Source organism: Trachurus japonicus, chromosome 12 (genome assembly GCF_045865225.1).
Source record: "Trachurus japonicus isolate A0001 chromosome 12, Traja_1.0".
NCBI lineage: Eukaryota > Metazoa > Chordata > Actinopteri > Carangiformes > Carangidae > Trachurus > Trachurus japonicus.
Window position 1 is genome coordinate 1607321 of NC_140918.1, and position 12797 is coordinate 1620117.

A 12797-nucleotide genomic window follows, 5' to 3' on the forward strand; every position below is an offset into this window, starting at 1 on the left:
TATCACTGAGACCAACATTTATCTCCTAGAAATACTTTAACCAGCCGGTGGTAAACCTCTAAAAACCTGCGGGTAAGTTAATTAGCGATGGTTTTCTCCCCCGGGATGACGACGGAGGTTGGCCGGCCGAGCAGCTCTGCAGACCGGCTGCTGTCTCTGTGATGTCGCGGTCGCTGCAGAGCTTCACTTCTCTGAAAAACATCGGAGCAAACTTCTAAACAGTCGTCATTTTGATAAACTGGCCGTATATTTGGAATCTAAACAGTTACTTTCTCACATGAAAACATATTAAAACTTAATAAAGTTACATAATAACAGCGCTAGAGCGGGAAATAAAACAGCTTTTAGCCTGTTTCACAGCTACCGCTACCGGTTGCTGTGAAATGCATTCTGGGAAACCTGTATACTGCATACTGCAGTATGAATGGTGTCATACTAACGCAGTATGTAGTAGGCAGTAGCTACGGTAGTATGCGGTTTCAAAAGCAGCCATAGAAAATCATCAAGTTCTGACCTAGAGAACTGTTCTGTGAGGTCACTGTGATCTTGACCTTTGACCTTTAGCCACTAAAATCTAATCAGTTCATCGTTGAGTCTTCGAAAAATGTTTCTGACAAATCTGAAGCCCTGAAAACAATATTTATTTATTATAAAACCAAAAATATGAAGGATTATGATGTAGGCTGGAGGCACTTTTCTCTCCCATGATGCATTGCTCACAGTCTCTCTGTCTCTCTCTGTCCTCTGCTGCAGGGAGTCAGGGATTCTCCAGCCAGTCGGGATTCTCAGATTTCCCCAACACGCCCGGAACGCCGACGCTGGGCGAGTACGGCTCAGGTCCGGCCCCCCCGCCGCTGCCCTACCCGTCCGACCAGGTGAGACAGGTGTGACACTACGGAAGCCCGTTGCATTCATTTGGAGAAAAAAAAAAAAAAAAGCTCTGTTTTTGGGAGAAATTCATTTATTTTTCTGTTTTTCGGTGTAATTTTTTGGGGGGATTTAACAAGATTTCAAAATCCAGTGAGAAGCTCCGACCTGGAAGTAACGTACATGAGGACGGATTTCAGAATAAAGGCGCTCCATCAGACTGCTCTGATATTCTCTGAGTGACTCTCTGAGGTGGAGAGTTCTGTAATAACAGGTCTAGAGCTGCAACTAACTATTATTATCATTATCGATTAATCTGTTGCTCATTTAAAAGATTAATCAATTAGATGTTTGGTCAATAAAATGTTAAAAAATGTTTAAAAACATCAATCAGTGTTTCTACGAGAAAAAAGTAATAACATTACGAGAATAAAGTCGTAAATTTACAACTTTATTCTGAAGTTTGTGATTTTTTTATTTCTCAGTGTGGCACTAATACTCCGTCGTATATAAGTATATTTTTTTTCAAAAATTTTTTGGAATGTCATTATTAACTTACATCCTCACCATACATGACAAAATGTCATGAATTTTTCTAAATTTTTAACCATGCCGGTGATTAAGGTTCGTCTTTTTATTATTTTTTTTAGAGAGAAAAACACAAAAAGTAGATTTTTTCCCATCCCATAAATGCAAATTTGAATTTTTTGGTGGGTATTATCTGAGCCTGGAAGTGTTTAAAATTGGCATCAATAGTGATTTTGATCAATTTTTATTTTCTGTGCAAAGCTGTTTTTAAATAAATTGCACCTCCTGAGTCCCTAGGGCACAAAAAAATGCTCTTTTAAAGATTGCAATATAATTTATAAGTATATTTTTTTCAGATTTTTTTTAGGAATGTCATTATTAACTTCCGTCCTCACCATACGTAACAAAATTTCATGAAATTTTCTAAATTTTTAACCCCTTAAATGCCATTTGTAGTGATTAAGGTCTGTCTTTTTTTTTTTTTTTTTTAACAGAAAAACACAAAAAGTAGATTTTTTCCTATCCCATAAATGCAAATATGAATTTTTTTGGTGGGGGTTTATTTGAGCCTGGCATCAATATTGATTTTGATCAATTTTTATTTTCTGTGCAAAGTTGTTTTTAAATAAATTGCACTTCCTGAGTCCCTAGGGCACAAAAAAATACTCTTTTAAACGTTATCTCAAGGAAATTTAAATCGAATGCAACTGGACTTGATTATTTGTTGCATTCGATTTAAATTTCCTCGAGATAACTACAGTATTACCTGGACAAATGAGAATATTCACAAGCTCTTTTAAATGCTACTCAAAGGTGGAATTTAAAATCTTGTTTAGTCAGAAAAAAAACTCAGAAAAAAAAGGAAAATAGATGAATTACTCCAGAAAAACAGAGCTTTTTTTTGTTTTTTCTTCAAGTGAATGCAACACGCTTCTGTATAAACCACCCCCACCCCCTCCCTCCTTCCATATGACATAATCCATGTTCTCTGGGCTCATCGTCTTTTCTCTTCACTCAGGACGTTTTTCCTGAATGGTTGAGTTCACATCAGTGATGAGTAGAGTTTGAGCAGAGAGCAGCCACAGGCCACAGCACAGATGGACATGATGAGGATGATGATGATGATGTTATGTAACTCACTCTGAATACAGGACGACCACATGGAGCAGGAAATTATAAAACCTTTTTTATTTTTTATTTTAGATCCATGTATAGATGAGTTTTATATATAGTCACATGAATGAATCATAAAACACAAACACACACTTTGTAAAATGCAGATTCAATCAAATGTGTTTGTGTATAAATGTCACAACATGCATATATATATGTTTTAAAAAAAAAATTAAAATAATTAACCCTCCTCTGCTGATTCAGTTCAACTTTATTCTTTACACTATAAATTATATATTTGGACTTTTTTTCCCCCTCAAACTGCATGATGAATAATGTGTCGTTCAGGTTTTAAGACTCAGTTACATGAAATCAGTTCTTTATATTTGACCAGAAAAAGGTTTTTTGGGAGAAATTGAAGTTGCTTTTGAGAATATTTCTTTAGGTTTATGATATTTACTTTACTGGAGTATGAAAAGTCAGTATGTTTTTAAGCATTAGTAGTAAAACTAAGAATAATATCAGTCAGAATATTGATAATGAACTTTATTGTGGCTTCTTCTTACAGTAAAATATAAGAGGAGGAATGTGGCCACAGGTGTGATTCAACACACTGCAAAAACTCAAAATCTTTCCAAGAATATTTGTCTTATTTCTTGTCAAAATGTCTCATTTCTAGTCAAAACTAATCTCTTTCCACTTTAAATAAGACTCATCACCTAAAAAAATTGTTTTTAGATCATTTTCACTTGAAATAAGTAGAAAAATCTGCCAGTGGAGCAAGTTTTTGTGCTTGTAATAAGAAAGAAAAACTCCACTTGCTCCACTATCAGATTATTTTAAGTGAAAATCTGCTTGAAAGAAGTAAAAAGTGTCTAAAAACAAGCTACTTTTTAATGTGATGAGTCTTATTTTAAGTAGAATGAGATTTGTTTTGACTAGAAATGAGACAAAGAGTTCATTTGCAAAAGCAGATAACTCCATTTTAAAAGAAATTTCAAAACAATTTTTAATTATTACTTACATCAGGTGATATCAGTCAAACCAAAGTTGAGTGGCTTTGACCAAGGAGATGAGACGTAACAAAACAGACGTAGCTCAAAAAAATAAAGCTTTATTGAAAACAATACTATATGCAAAGAATAATTCAAAAGCATCAACTCATCTTTTTCAAAATGGCACTTATCTGCTTTTGCAAATGAACTCTTCAAATATTCTTGGTTAAGATTTTGAGGGTTTTTTTTACAGTGCAAAGACTTTTATTTTGTAGTTTCCAGTGATGACGAAGCCTCAGAGAGAGAGAATAGTAATTCAAAGTGTAAAGGTGAAAGTTTCTAGATGACAAAGTAAAGAACAGAGATGTGAGGAGAAGAGAAAGAGGAGGAAGTTAATTTGCTGGTAGTTTGATGAATTAATTAATTAATGAGTTAAATACGAGTCACACACACACACACACACACACACAGAGCTGTCTTTTCCTTCTGCTCTTTGAGTGGACTGAGCCTTTAACCGGAGCTGAGTGGACGATGAGAATCACGATGTCGCTGACGGAGGAGGAGAAGACGACCGCTACACATCCACCTGTCCACCGCAGCTGCTCGCCACACACACACACACACACACACACACACACACACACACACACTCATGCTGCTGCTCACATCAAGTGTGAGACGACGACTCTGACTCTGTGTTTTTTAGGGGTGGGAGAAAAAATCGATTCACGTAAATATCGCGATATCTTTTTTGACGACTTTTAAATCGATTTTGTTTTTCAAAAATCGATTTTTCTTTTGAATTTTTTTGAATATTGTGCAATGTGCATTTGTTTGTTTTGTTCGCCTTTTTTACATACAGAGAGTCCAGGTTTTGAAAAGGGTTTAAAGCAGAAGTAAGCGATCCGGTGGTTTTGGCTAATGCTGCGTTCCAGGCAGGCTTTTGAAACCGTAAGTTACAGCTTCAAGTCACAACTTACGACTTTGTAGCGTTCCAGGCAACCCACTCGTGTTCCTCCGACCTGTTTTACCTGTGAAAGTCACTACAACGGCCACTCGTAACTTCTGACCCGTGAACTCGCACCAGATAACTATTTAAGACTTATATTAACACAAAAATATCACTTACTTCTGCTTTAAGTTCACTTTATAATGGAGTATGTTCATTTATAGGGTCCTACAGTATTTGTGTGCAGATACGGAAATGTTAAAAATGCTAAAGACTAAAAATCGAGAGAATCGGCAATATCGTAGAATCGCAATTTAAATCGAATCGCCATCCAATCGATCACACACACACACGTTTGTCTTGTTGCTTCATCTAACTTTAGTCTTTAGCTATCGGGAGAAAAGGATAGTGGGCTGGGACGATACGCTTTTCTCCCGATTCGATTCTTCTACGATTTTTTTGGATGGTGATTCGATTTAAAATTGCGATTCTACGATATTGCCGATTCTCTCGATTTTTAGTCTTTAGCATTTTTAACATTTATCTGCACACAAACACTGTAGGAGCCTAGAAATTAACATACTCCATTATATTATAAAGTGAAATTAAAGGGACAACGAGGAGTTTTGTTAAAGCAAAGTGTTTTCTCACTACATTTATGAGCCTCCGCACCGTGAAATTCTTTGACCGGCGCAAGACAGACTCATGTTTTCATTCATCAAGAATTAAAGTCAGAGGTTGGAAGACGATCACATACCGTCGTAGTTCCCACCATAAACGGAGATTCATACGGCGGCGTTATTCTCATGACTCGCCACGAAACCGAAAGTAAAGAAACGCTGGTCGGCTCGACCAGCATTTCCACCACCACTAATAATAACAAAATAACCATAGAGACAAAACCATAGATTTATCTAAAATGGACCATTAACAAGTGGTAACGGAGATTCATCCACATTAATATCAGACTTTTTTATAACCAAATAGAAACTCCTGGTTGTCCCTTTAAAATTAAAAAAAAAAAAAATCGATTTTTGAAAAACAAAATCGGTTTAAAAATCATCCAAAACGATATCGCGATATTTATGTGAATCGATTTTTTTCTCACCCCTAGTTTTTGTTTTGTTGCTGCTGCTTTTACAGTAAAGTTTTTACAGTGAAGTAAAGGTTCATTCCCTCTTTTTTCTCTGTCCCCGTCCTCCTCTCGTCCCTCAGGCGCCGCTCGCTGGACGCATCGACCACGCCCAGAGCGTCCTGCAGCAGCAGCAGCACGGCGGCGGTGGTGGCGGCGGCCCCGGTGTCCATGGTAACCAGAGTCTGGCCGACGCCGCCCACAGCCCTCTGTCGCAGCGCAGCAGCAACAGCAGCAGCAGCAACAACAATAATACCCAGAATCCCCGGCTGCAGGGCGGCGGCGGCGGCGGCGGCGAGGGCTCGTTCGGTCTGGGAGGCCCGGGGCCGTCTGGAGGAGAGGGGGCCGAACACGCACTAGACGTGAGTCACAGTTACACAGAGAAAAGAGATAATTATCAAACGTATCTCTTGCAGGGTTCGTACGGTCATGAAAAACCTGGAAAAGTTATGGAAATTGAAAATGCAATTTCTAGGTCCTTGAAAAGTTATGGAAAAATAAAATCCTCTGTAAAGTTTTGGAAAAGTCATTGAAATATTGCGTGGTTAATACTTTGGATGTGTAATAGGCCTATTAAAAAAAATAAATAGTGTAACGCAATCGCGTCGCCTGGCTCTAGCCCCGAACATTTCTTACATAGCCCAGGTCCAGGATGTTTTCTCAGACGGAGTTAAACAGAAAGTGCACATTGACTGAGAAGGTAGTTTTGTAATTTCCCGGTCACAGTGAATGCAACACAGGCACGACGCCACGACCAATCAGAGAGAAGTGTTGTGCAGAGCGATATCGCTCTGGTGTTGTGGAAGCGGAGAATCCTCCTCCGTGTTTTATTGGCTAACAGCCAGGTAACCAAGGTGACAATCTGAACTCTAGCGTGCCGAGCGGTCCCAAAATCATCAGAAAAATGGAAAAATGGACGACATCAGGCGGTTTTTTACACGGAAAAGGGGAGACGTTTCTGCAGTTGTGGTGGCTGCGCGGCAGGGCGGACTGGCCACCGAGAGTACCGGGAGTTTTCCCGGTGGGTCAGTGGACCGGCCCGGTACGACGTGGTGCTGCAAGTGACGCGCTGACGTTAGTGTATTTACATTTACATTTACATTTGTGTCTACAACGTCAATGAGCGCGAGGAGTGCCTACCGTAATTCATTTATTCTCGGTCCGAATCCGCCCCAGTCCCAGCCAGGCCAGGCCAGGCCGAGTCATATTATCGACACGAACTAGCGCGTCCGGTCGGATTGGGCCGTCCATGTTCACTTTATGAGCCCAAAAGAACAGCCAGGCAGCCCAGTCCAGAGAGCAGAGGAACAGAGAGAGACAGCACAGCAACAGGTGTGTGTGTGTGTACCTGCGCTACCTGCTGTAAAATGTAGGCTTATATATTGTATAAACATAGTTGGCTGAAAATCTTAGGACATGTTTAAAGCTCATCCATGTTGGAGCCTCCTTTCATATTTTATAGAGATGAGAATAGGGCAGAAGTTGTGGAAGAAGAGGAAACAGCCTTTGAAAGGCTGGTTGAAGCCAAAAGATTTAACAAATGGGTTTTGTTTTTGCTCTCCAGCCACAACTCCACTAGACCAGTTCTGAATGCCAGAATGCCTCATTTATGTGTTAAAAATCACAGAATTTTTCTGGGGGAGTGCCCCCAGACCCCCCTGCTAAAGTGCTTTAGATTAAATCTAACAGTTGTGGCTGTAGCAGCAGTTTGTTTGTGGTTAGAAAGAAGAGCAGCACTGCCTTGGGTTCTGTACGCACAGAAAACACCACATTTACATCAATAAATAAATGTTTTACAATGAACCAGGCCGATCTCGGAGCTGGCAAGACTCTCCGGTAAGGCATATTGAAAATTAAATGCCGTTATGGGGACGAGAGCAGTCAAAACGGCGGTTTAAAGCTAGCTACAGCGAGGGTAGGTTCACTTCCTGTTTACAAAGTAAAAGCACCAGTTCTATCGTAATGGCTTTCCTTATGATAAAAGGCAACAGGTGTTTTATTTTGTGAAAATAACCGGAAGTGCGTTGCTCACTACGGCTAGCTTTAGTAACGCCGACTTCGTTGAAACAAAATTGTAAACAGCTGGTATTTTGTCAGTTTTTCAACACGTTGGGGATCTAAACGACTACTTTCTCGCCTGAAAATGTTTCAAATGTTGCTAAAGTTATATATTTACAGAGTTTAGAGCGTTGCTCGGCGCCGTGTAAATGACGTCACGGCGGCACTAGTGATACTCAGTTGTAATGGAAACACAACCAAACCGAGCCGAGCCGTGCCGTGCCGAGCCGTATCGAGCCGAGCCGTGCTAGTGGAAATGCGCCAAATGAGACCAACATTTAAGAGTTTAACCAGCCGGTGGTAAACCTCTTAAAAGCCATCGGGGAAGTTAATTAGCGGTCTGTTCTCCTCGGGGTGACGGTGGTAGGCTGGCCGGCGGAGCACGTCAGGAGCCGGGCTGCTGCCTCTGTGATGTCGCGGTCGCTGCTCGGACCTGGAGCTTCACTTCTCCGAAAAACATCGGGGCAAACTTCTAAACAGCCGTCGTTTGGATAAACTACCCGCACATGGGGATCTAAACAGTTACTTTCTCGCATGAAAAAATATTAAAACTTAATAAAGTCACGTAATAACAGAGCCAGTCTAAATATTAGAAATTCTCTGGTAATAACAGCTTCAGCAGGAACATTTCTGTTGTCGGTCGTCGAGTGGTTATGACGCTTCCAGTGACGACACTCATCGGCCAATCAGTGGAAGGCAGTCGGCTGACGTCACGTTTTAGTAACGCTTCGGCTCGCTTGGAACCAGGGCTGAGGTGATACCAAAACTGTACCCGGTTGCAGGTACTGCGTGCTAGTGGAAACACGCAATAGCGCGCCGAGCCGAGCCGTACCGAGCCGAACCGTGCTAGTGGAAATGCGCCATTAGATAGGCAGCAAACCGAGGACCGATGAATGGATGGAGCGATGGGGAGGGGGGGGGGTCCTTGAAAATACATTTAAAGGTTATGGAAAAGTCATTGAAAAGTTATGGAAAACCATTGCTAAAAAAGTGTATGAACCCTGCTCTTGGCAACAAATTGAATCAATTCAATTCACAGACAAATCAGACTTATCAAATATAATGTTTAGTTAAGTAACAACGGCCAGAGCTGGTGGCTTATGGGTAATGTAGTGTTTACAGTGAACACAACTTCTCAGAAATAAAGTCAAAATATATAATAATAATAATATTTATTACACGGCTCTATTGAATGCTGCTCTCTGATTGGTCCAGCGCTGCGTTCTGCGGTCTGTTATTTCTGTATAACGGACCGTCGTCATGTATAACAGACCGTTGCTAGGGAAGCCGCTCTGATCAGCGCAGCACAGAAAAGAGAAACTATGCAGGATATTTACCTTGTGTTTCATTTTTATCGTCATTAAACAGCTTCGGACTAATAGTGATGTTAGAGATAAATGACTGGTAACTTGTTACAAGGAGAGTGGAGGCTCCTTCCACATCGCTGCTGGAAACCAAACCTGCTGATCAGAGCCTCTGACCCGGTGTCACAGCTCTCCTCTCGTCTCGGTGCAGCTGGCACCGCGGCTCCGCGACACAAACGCACCCCGTAAACAGTAAAGTTAATCTCTTGTTTATGACAGATACGACTACACACAATACACACATCTTAACACGTGTATGTTAATCCATCGATCCACTGATTGATTATCAAAGGCTTCAAATGCACGAACGGGAGGAGGCTCGGCAAAACAGCGGAAGTGACCGGTCTTGCAGATCCGCTAAATGCAATTTTAAATCGATGAAAGTCGTATTTTGATCAACATTATGTTTCAAATTAATTATTTCACTCGTAAACCGTGTAATAAGCGGGATAATGTACAGTTGGTCGGTTGTTATGGAGAAATAAACCCCTTCATGTTGAATGAAACCCCTCCGCTTCGCGTCGGGGTTCCATACAACCTGTCGGGGTTTATTTCTCCATAACAACCTCCGAACTATACATTATCCCTTACATAATAGACAGACAGACAGACAGAGGGGTAGGTAAAAAGAAAGAAAGAAAGAAGTAAGTAAAAAGACAGAGAGAGGGGGTGGATAGATAGAAAGAGACAGATAGAGAGAGAGGGGGGTAGAAAGAAAGAAAAAGAAGGAAAGAGACGGAGAGAGTGGGATGGATAGATAGATAGATAGATAGATACATAGATAGATAGATAGATAGATAGATAGATAGATAGATAGAAAGAAAGACAGAGGGGCTGTCCCATTTCTCCACACTTGGCTCAGTGCGCTTGGTTACCACACTTTGGTGACGTTTTGCCGGCGGAACGTATATTTGCATATAGTGTGCAGCATGGATTAAGTGGCCAAGCGTGTGGGGGGAGATTTAAAAGCAATCGGGACAAACTTGACAAGTGCAGCCTGTGCCGTTGCACACAGCACACTAGCACAACTACCACACACACACACACACACACACACACAGCAACAGTTTTAATAAACAGTGCTGCTGGATCAGTCTCATCTGCTCCTAAAGTGTCTCTATGCGCAAGATTCAAATCATAAATGTGTAAGCCCAACTCCGTAAGTAACTAAGACAAACAAGAAAAACGAAAATATAAAAACATGAACAGAGCATGATGAATATAAAATATGACATTAAAAGGTCATAATTATTAGATAGAAAGTTAATTTCATTTTATTGAGATTAATTCAATCGCATTTCCTAAACGTGACTTGTGGCTCTGGGTGACGGCGGACTTCACCGTGGTGCATTGTGGGATTTATACTTGGCCAAATACCGCTCCGATGCGGTCTGACCATAAGTGTGGGTAAAGTGCAAATCAAGCGGCTGCACTTTCGGTCGTTGGAGAAACGGGACACACTGAACACTGACACTAGGCCCATGAACGCACACGCCAAGTGCCCAAGTGTGTAAGTGTGATCGAGTGTGCATATTGGGACAGGCCCAGAGAGTGAGGGGTAGATAGATTAGAAAGAAAGAAGTAAAGAGACAGAGGGGAGTGGATAGAAAGAGACGGCGAGAGAAGGGTAGAAAGAAAGAAAGAAACAGACAGAGAGGGAGACAGACAGACAGACAGAGAGAGGTAGATAGAAAGAAAGAAAGAAAGAAAGAAGTAAAAAGACAGAGGGGTAGAAAGAAAGAAAGAAATAAGTAAAAAGACAGAGGGGTAGAAAGAAAGAAAGAAAGAAAGAAAGAAAGAAAGAAAGAAAGAAAGAAAGAAAGAAAGAAAAAGAAGGGCAAAGACAGATAGATAGACAGATTTATTTTTCCATTTGTTTTTTTTTTTTTAAAGATTTGTTTTTTATTAACAGAATCTCTTACAGGATATTTCTGGTGCATAGCAACAAGCATCTACAGTTTGTTACAATGAATAGATCGTATTTTACAGGGAGAACGTACTGTACATAATCTTACAAATACACCACAAGGATGATTTCTAAACATCAGAAGAGATAATAAGAAAAGAAAAAAAAATAATAAGAAAAAAATAAAATATATAAAATCTAAACAAAATAAAAAATATCACATGAACCTTTCCGATCCCACCCCCCACCCTCTTCCCTTGTATGGTTCTCAATTTCCTTTCATTTACATACTTACACCGTCCATAATTTATACATAAACCCTTCTGTACACATTCATATATATATGGATCAACGCACTACTCACAATAAAATCCATTTGTAAGAGTGGATATGGTATTTGCCCAAAATTATGTTTATATGATTATGTTAAACTATGTTTATCAGATCTGACATTTCATTTAAAGGGTGGGATACTTTCTATTATTTTCTATTATTCTATTCTGTCAAACAAAGTGTGGCTACTGGACAAGAATAAATAAAGACGTTCAGTAGTTTCATGGCTCCTCCTCAAATCCAGATTTTTTCTTCAATGTTTCTGCAGCTGGATAACAAACACTGATGATTTTTAAATTGTAATTCTTCTTCCTCTTCTTCCTCTTCTTGTTGTTGAAGCTTCTTCCTGAGCTGACCAACCCCGACGAGCTGCTGTCCTACCTGGGCCCCCCCGACCTGCCCAGCAACAGCAGCGACGACCTGCTGTCGCTGTTCGAGAACAACTGACGAGTCCCCCCTTCACGTCCCCCCACGTCCCCCCACGCCGCTGCCGTCGCCAACGCCGTCGCCGTCGTCACCTTCCAGTCCAGGCTCCGCCCCCTTTCTTCTTATGTTGTTCGCTGTCGCCCGAGACTGTACACTGCAAAACATCTAATACCTCACCAAGAATATTTGTCTTATTTCTAGTCAAAACAAATCTCATTCTACTAAAAATAAGACTCATCACATTAAAAAGCAGCTTGTTTTTAGACACTTTTTACTTCTTTCAAGAAGATTTTCACTTAAAATAATCTGATAGTGGAGCAAGTTTTTCTTTCTTATTACAAACACACAAAACAGAAAGCTTTCACTGGCAGATTTTTCTACTTTTTTCAATTGAAAATTAGTTTGAAACAAGTGAAAATGATCTAAAAACAAGTTAATTTCTAGGTTTTTAAGTGGAAAGAGATTCGTTTTGATTAAAATTGAGACATTTAGACAAGAAATAAGACAAATATTCCACTTAAAATAAGACTCATCACTTGTTTCAAACAAATTTTCGCTTGAAATAAGTAGAAAAATCTGCCAGTGAAAGCAAGTTTTTATGCTTGTAATAAGAAAGAAAAACTTGCTCCACTATCAGATTTTTCTACTTATTTCAAGGAGTAAAACGTGTCTAAAAACAAGCTGCTTTTAATATGATGTGTCTTAGATTTATGATCTCATTCTACTTAAAATAAGACTCATCACATTTAAAAAGCAGCTTGTTTTTAGACACTTTTTACTTCTTTCAAGCAGATTTTCACTTCACAATAATCTGATAGTGGAGCAAGTTTTTCTTCCTTATTACAAGCATAAAAAAAACTTGCTTTCACTGGCAGATTTTTCTACTTATTTCAAGTGAAAATTAGTTTGAAACAAGTGAAAATGATCTAAAAACAAGTTCATTTTCAGGTGATGAGTCTTATTTTAAGTGGAAAGAGATTAGTTTTGACTAGAAATGAGACATTTTGACAAGAAATAAGACAAATATTATTGGAAAGATTTTTGAGTTTTTGCAGTGCACGGTCTCTTGTTGGCGCACACTATTGTGTATATGTGTGTGTGTGTGTGAGAGAGAGAGAGAGTGTGT

At 39.8% G+C, this 12797-nt stretch overlaps 1 protein-coding gene across 4 annotated transcripts in view; it reads left to right on the forward strand.

The window, feature by feature from the left end:
* The window catches only part of LOC146976771 (zinc finger MIZ domain-containing protein 2-like), a 47999-nt gene extending 36258 nt beyond the window's left edge, over nt 1-11741 (forward strand). For 3 of the 4 annotated variants that reach the window (XM_085792546.1, XM_085792545.1, XM_085792547.1), the window contains 3 exons: nt 754-875; nt 5668-5946; nt 11585-11741. In XM_085792546.1, the coding sequence (XP_085648672.1) occupies nt 754-875; nt 5668-5946; nt 11585-11692 (509 nt within the window). In that variant the 3' untranslated portion in view covers nt 11693-11741. Of the gene's footprint in view, nt 1-753; nt 876-2413; nt 2650-5667; nt 5947-11584 lie in introns of those variants that run through there. The other variant, XM_085792548.1, reaches the window with a different exon arrangement.
* The last annotated feature ends 1056 nt before the right edge of the window (nt 11742-12797 follow it).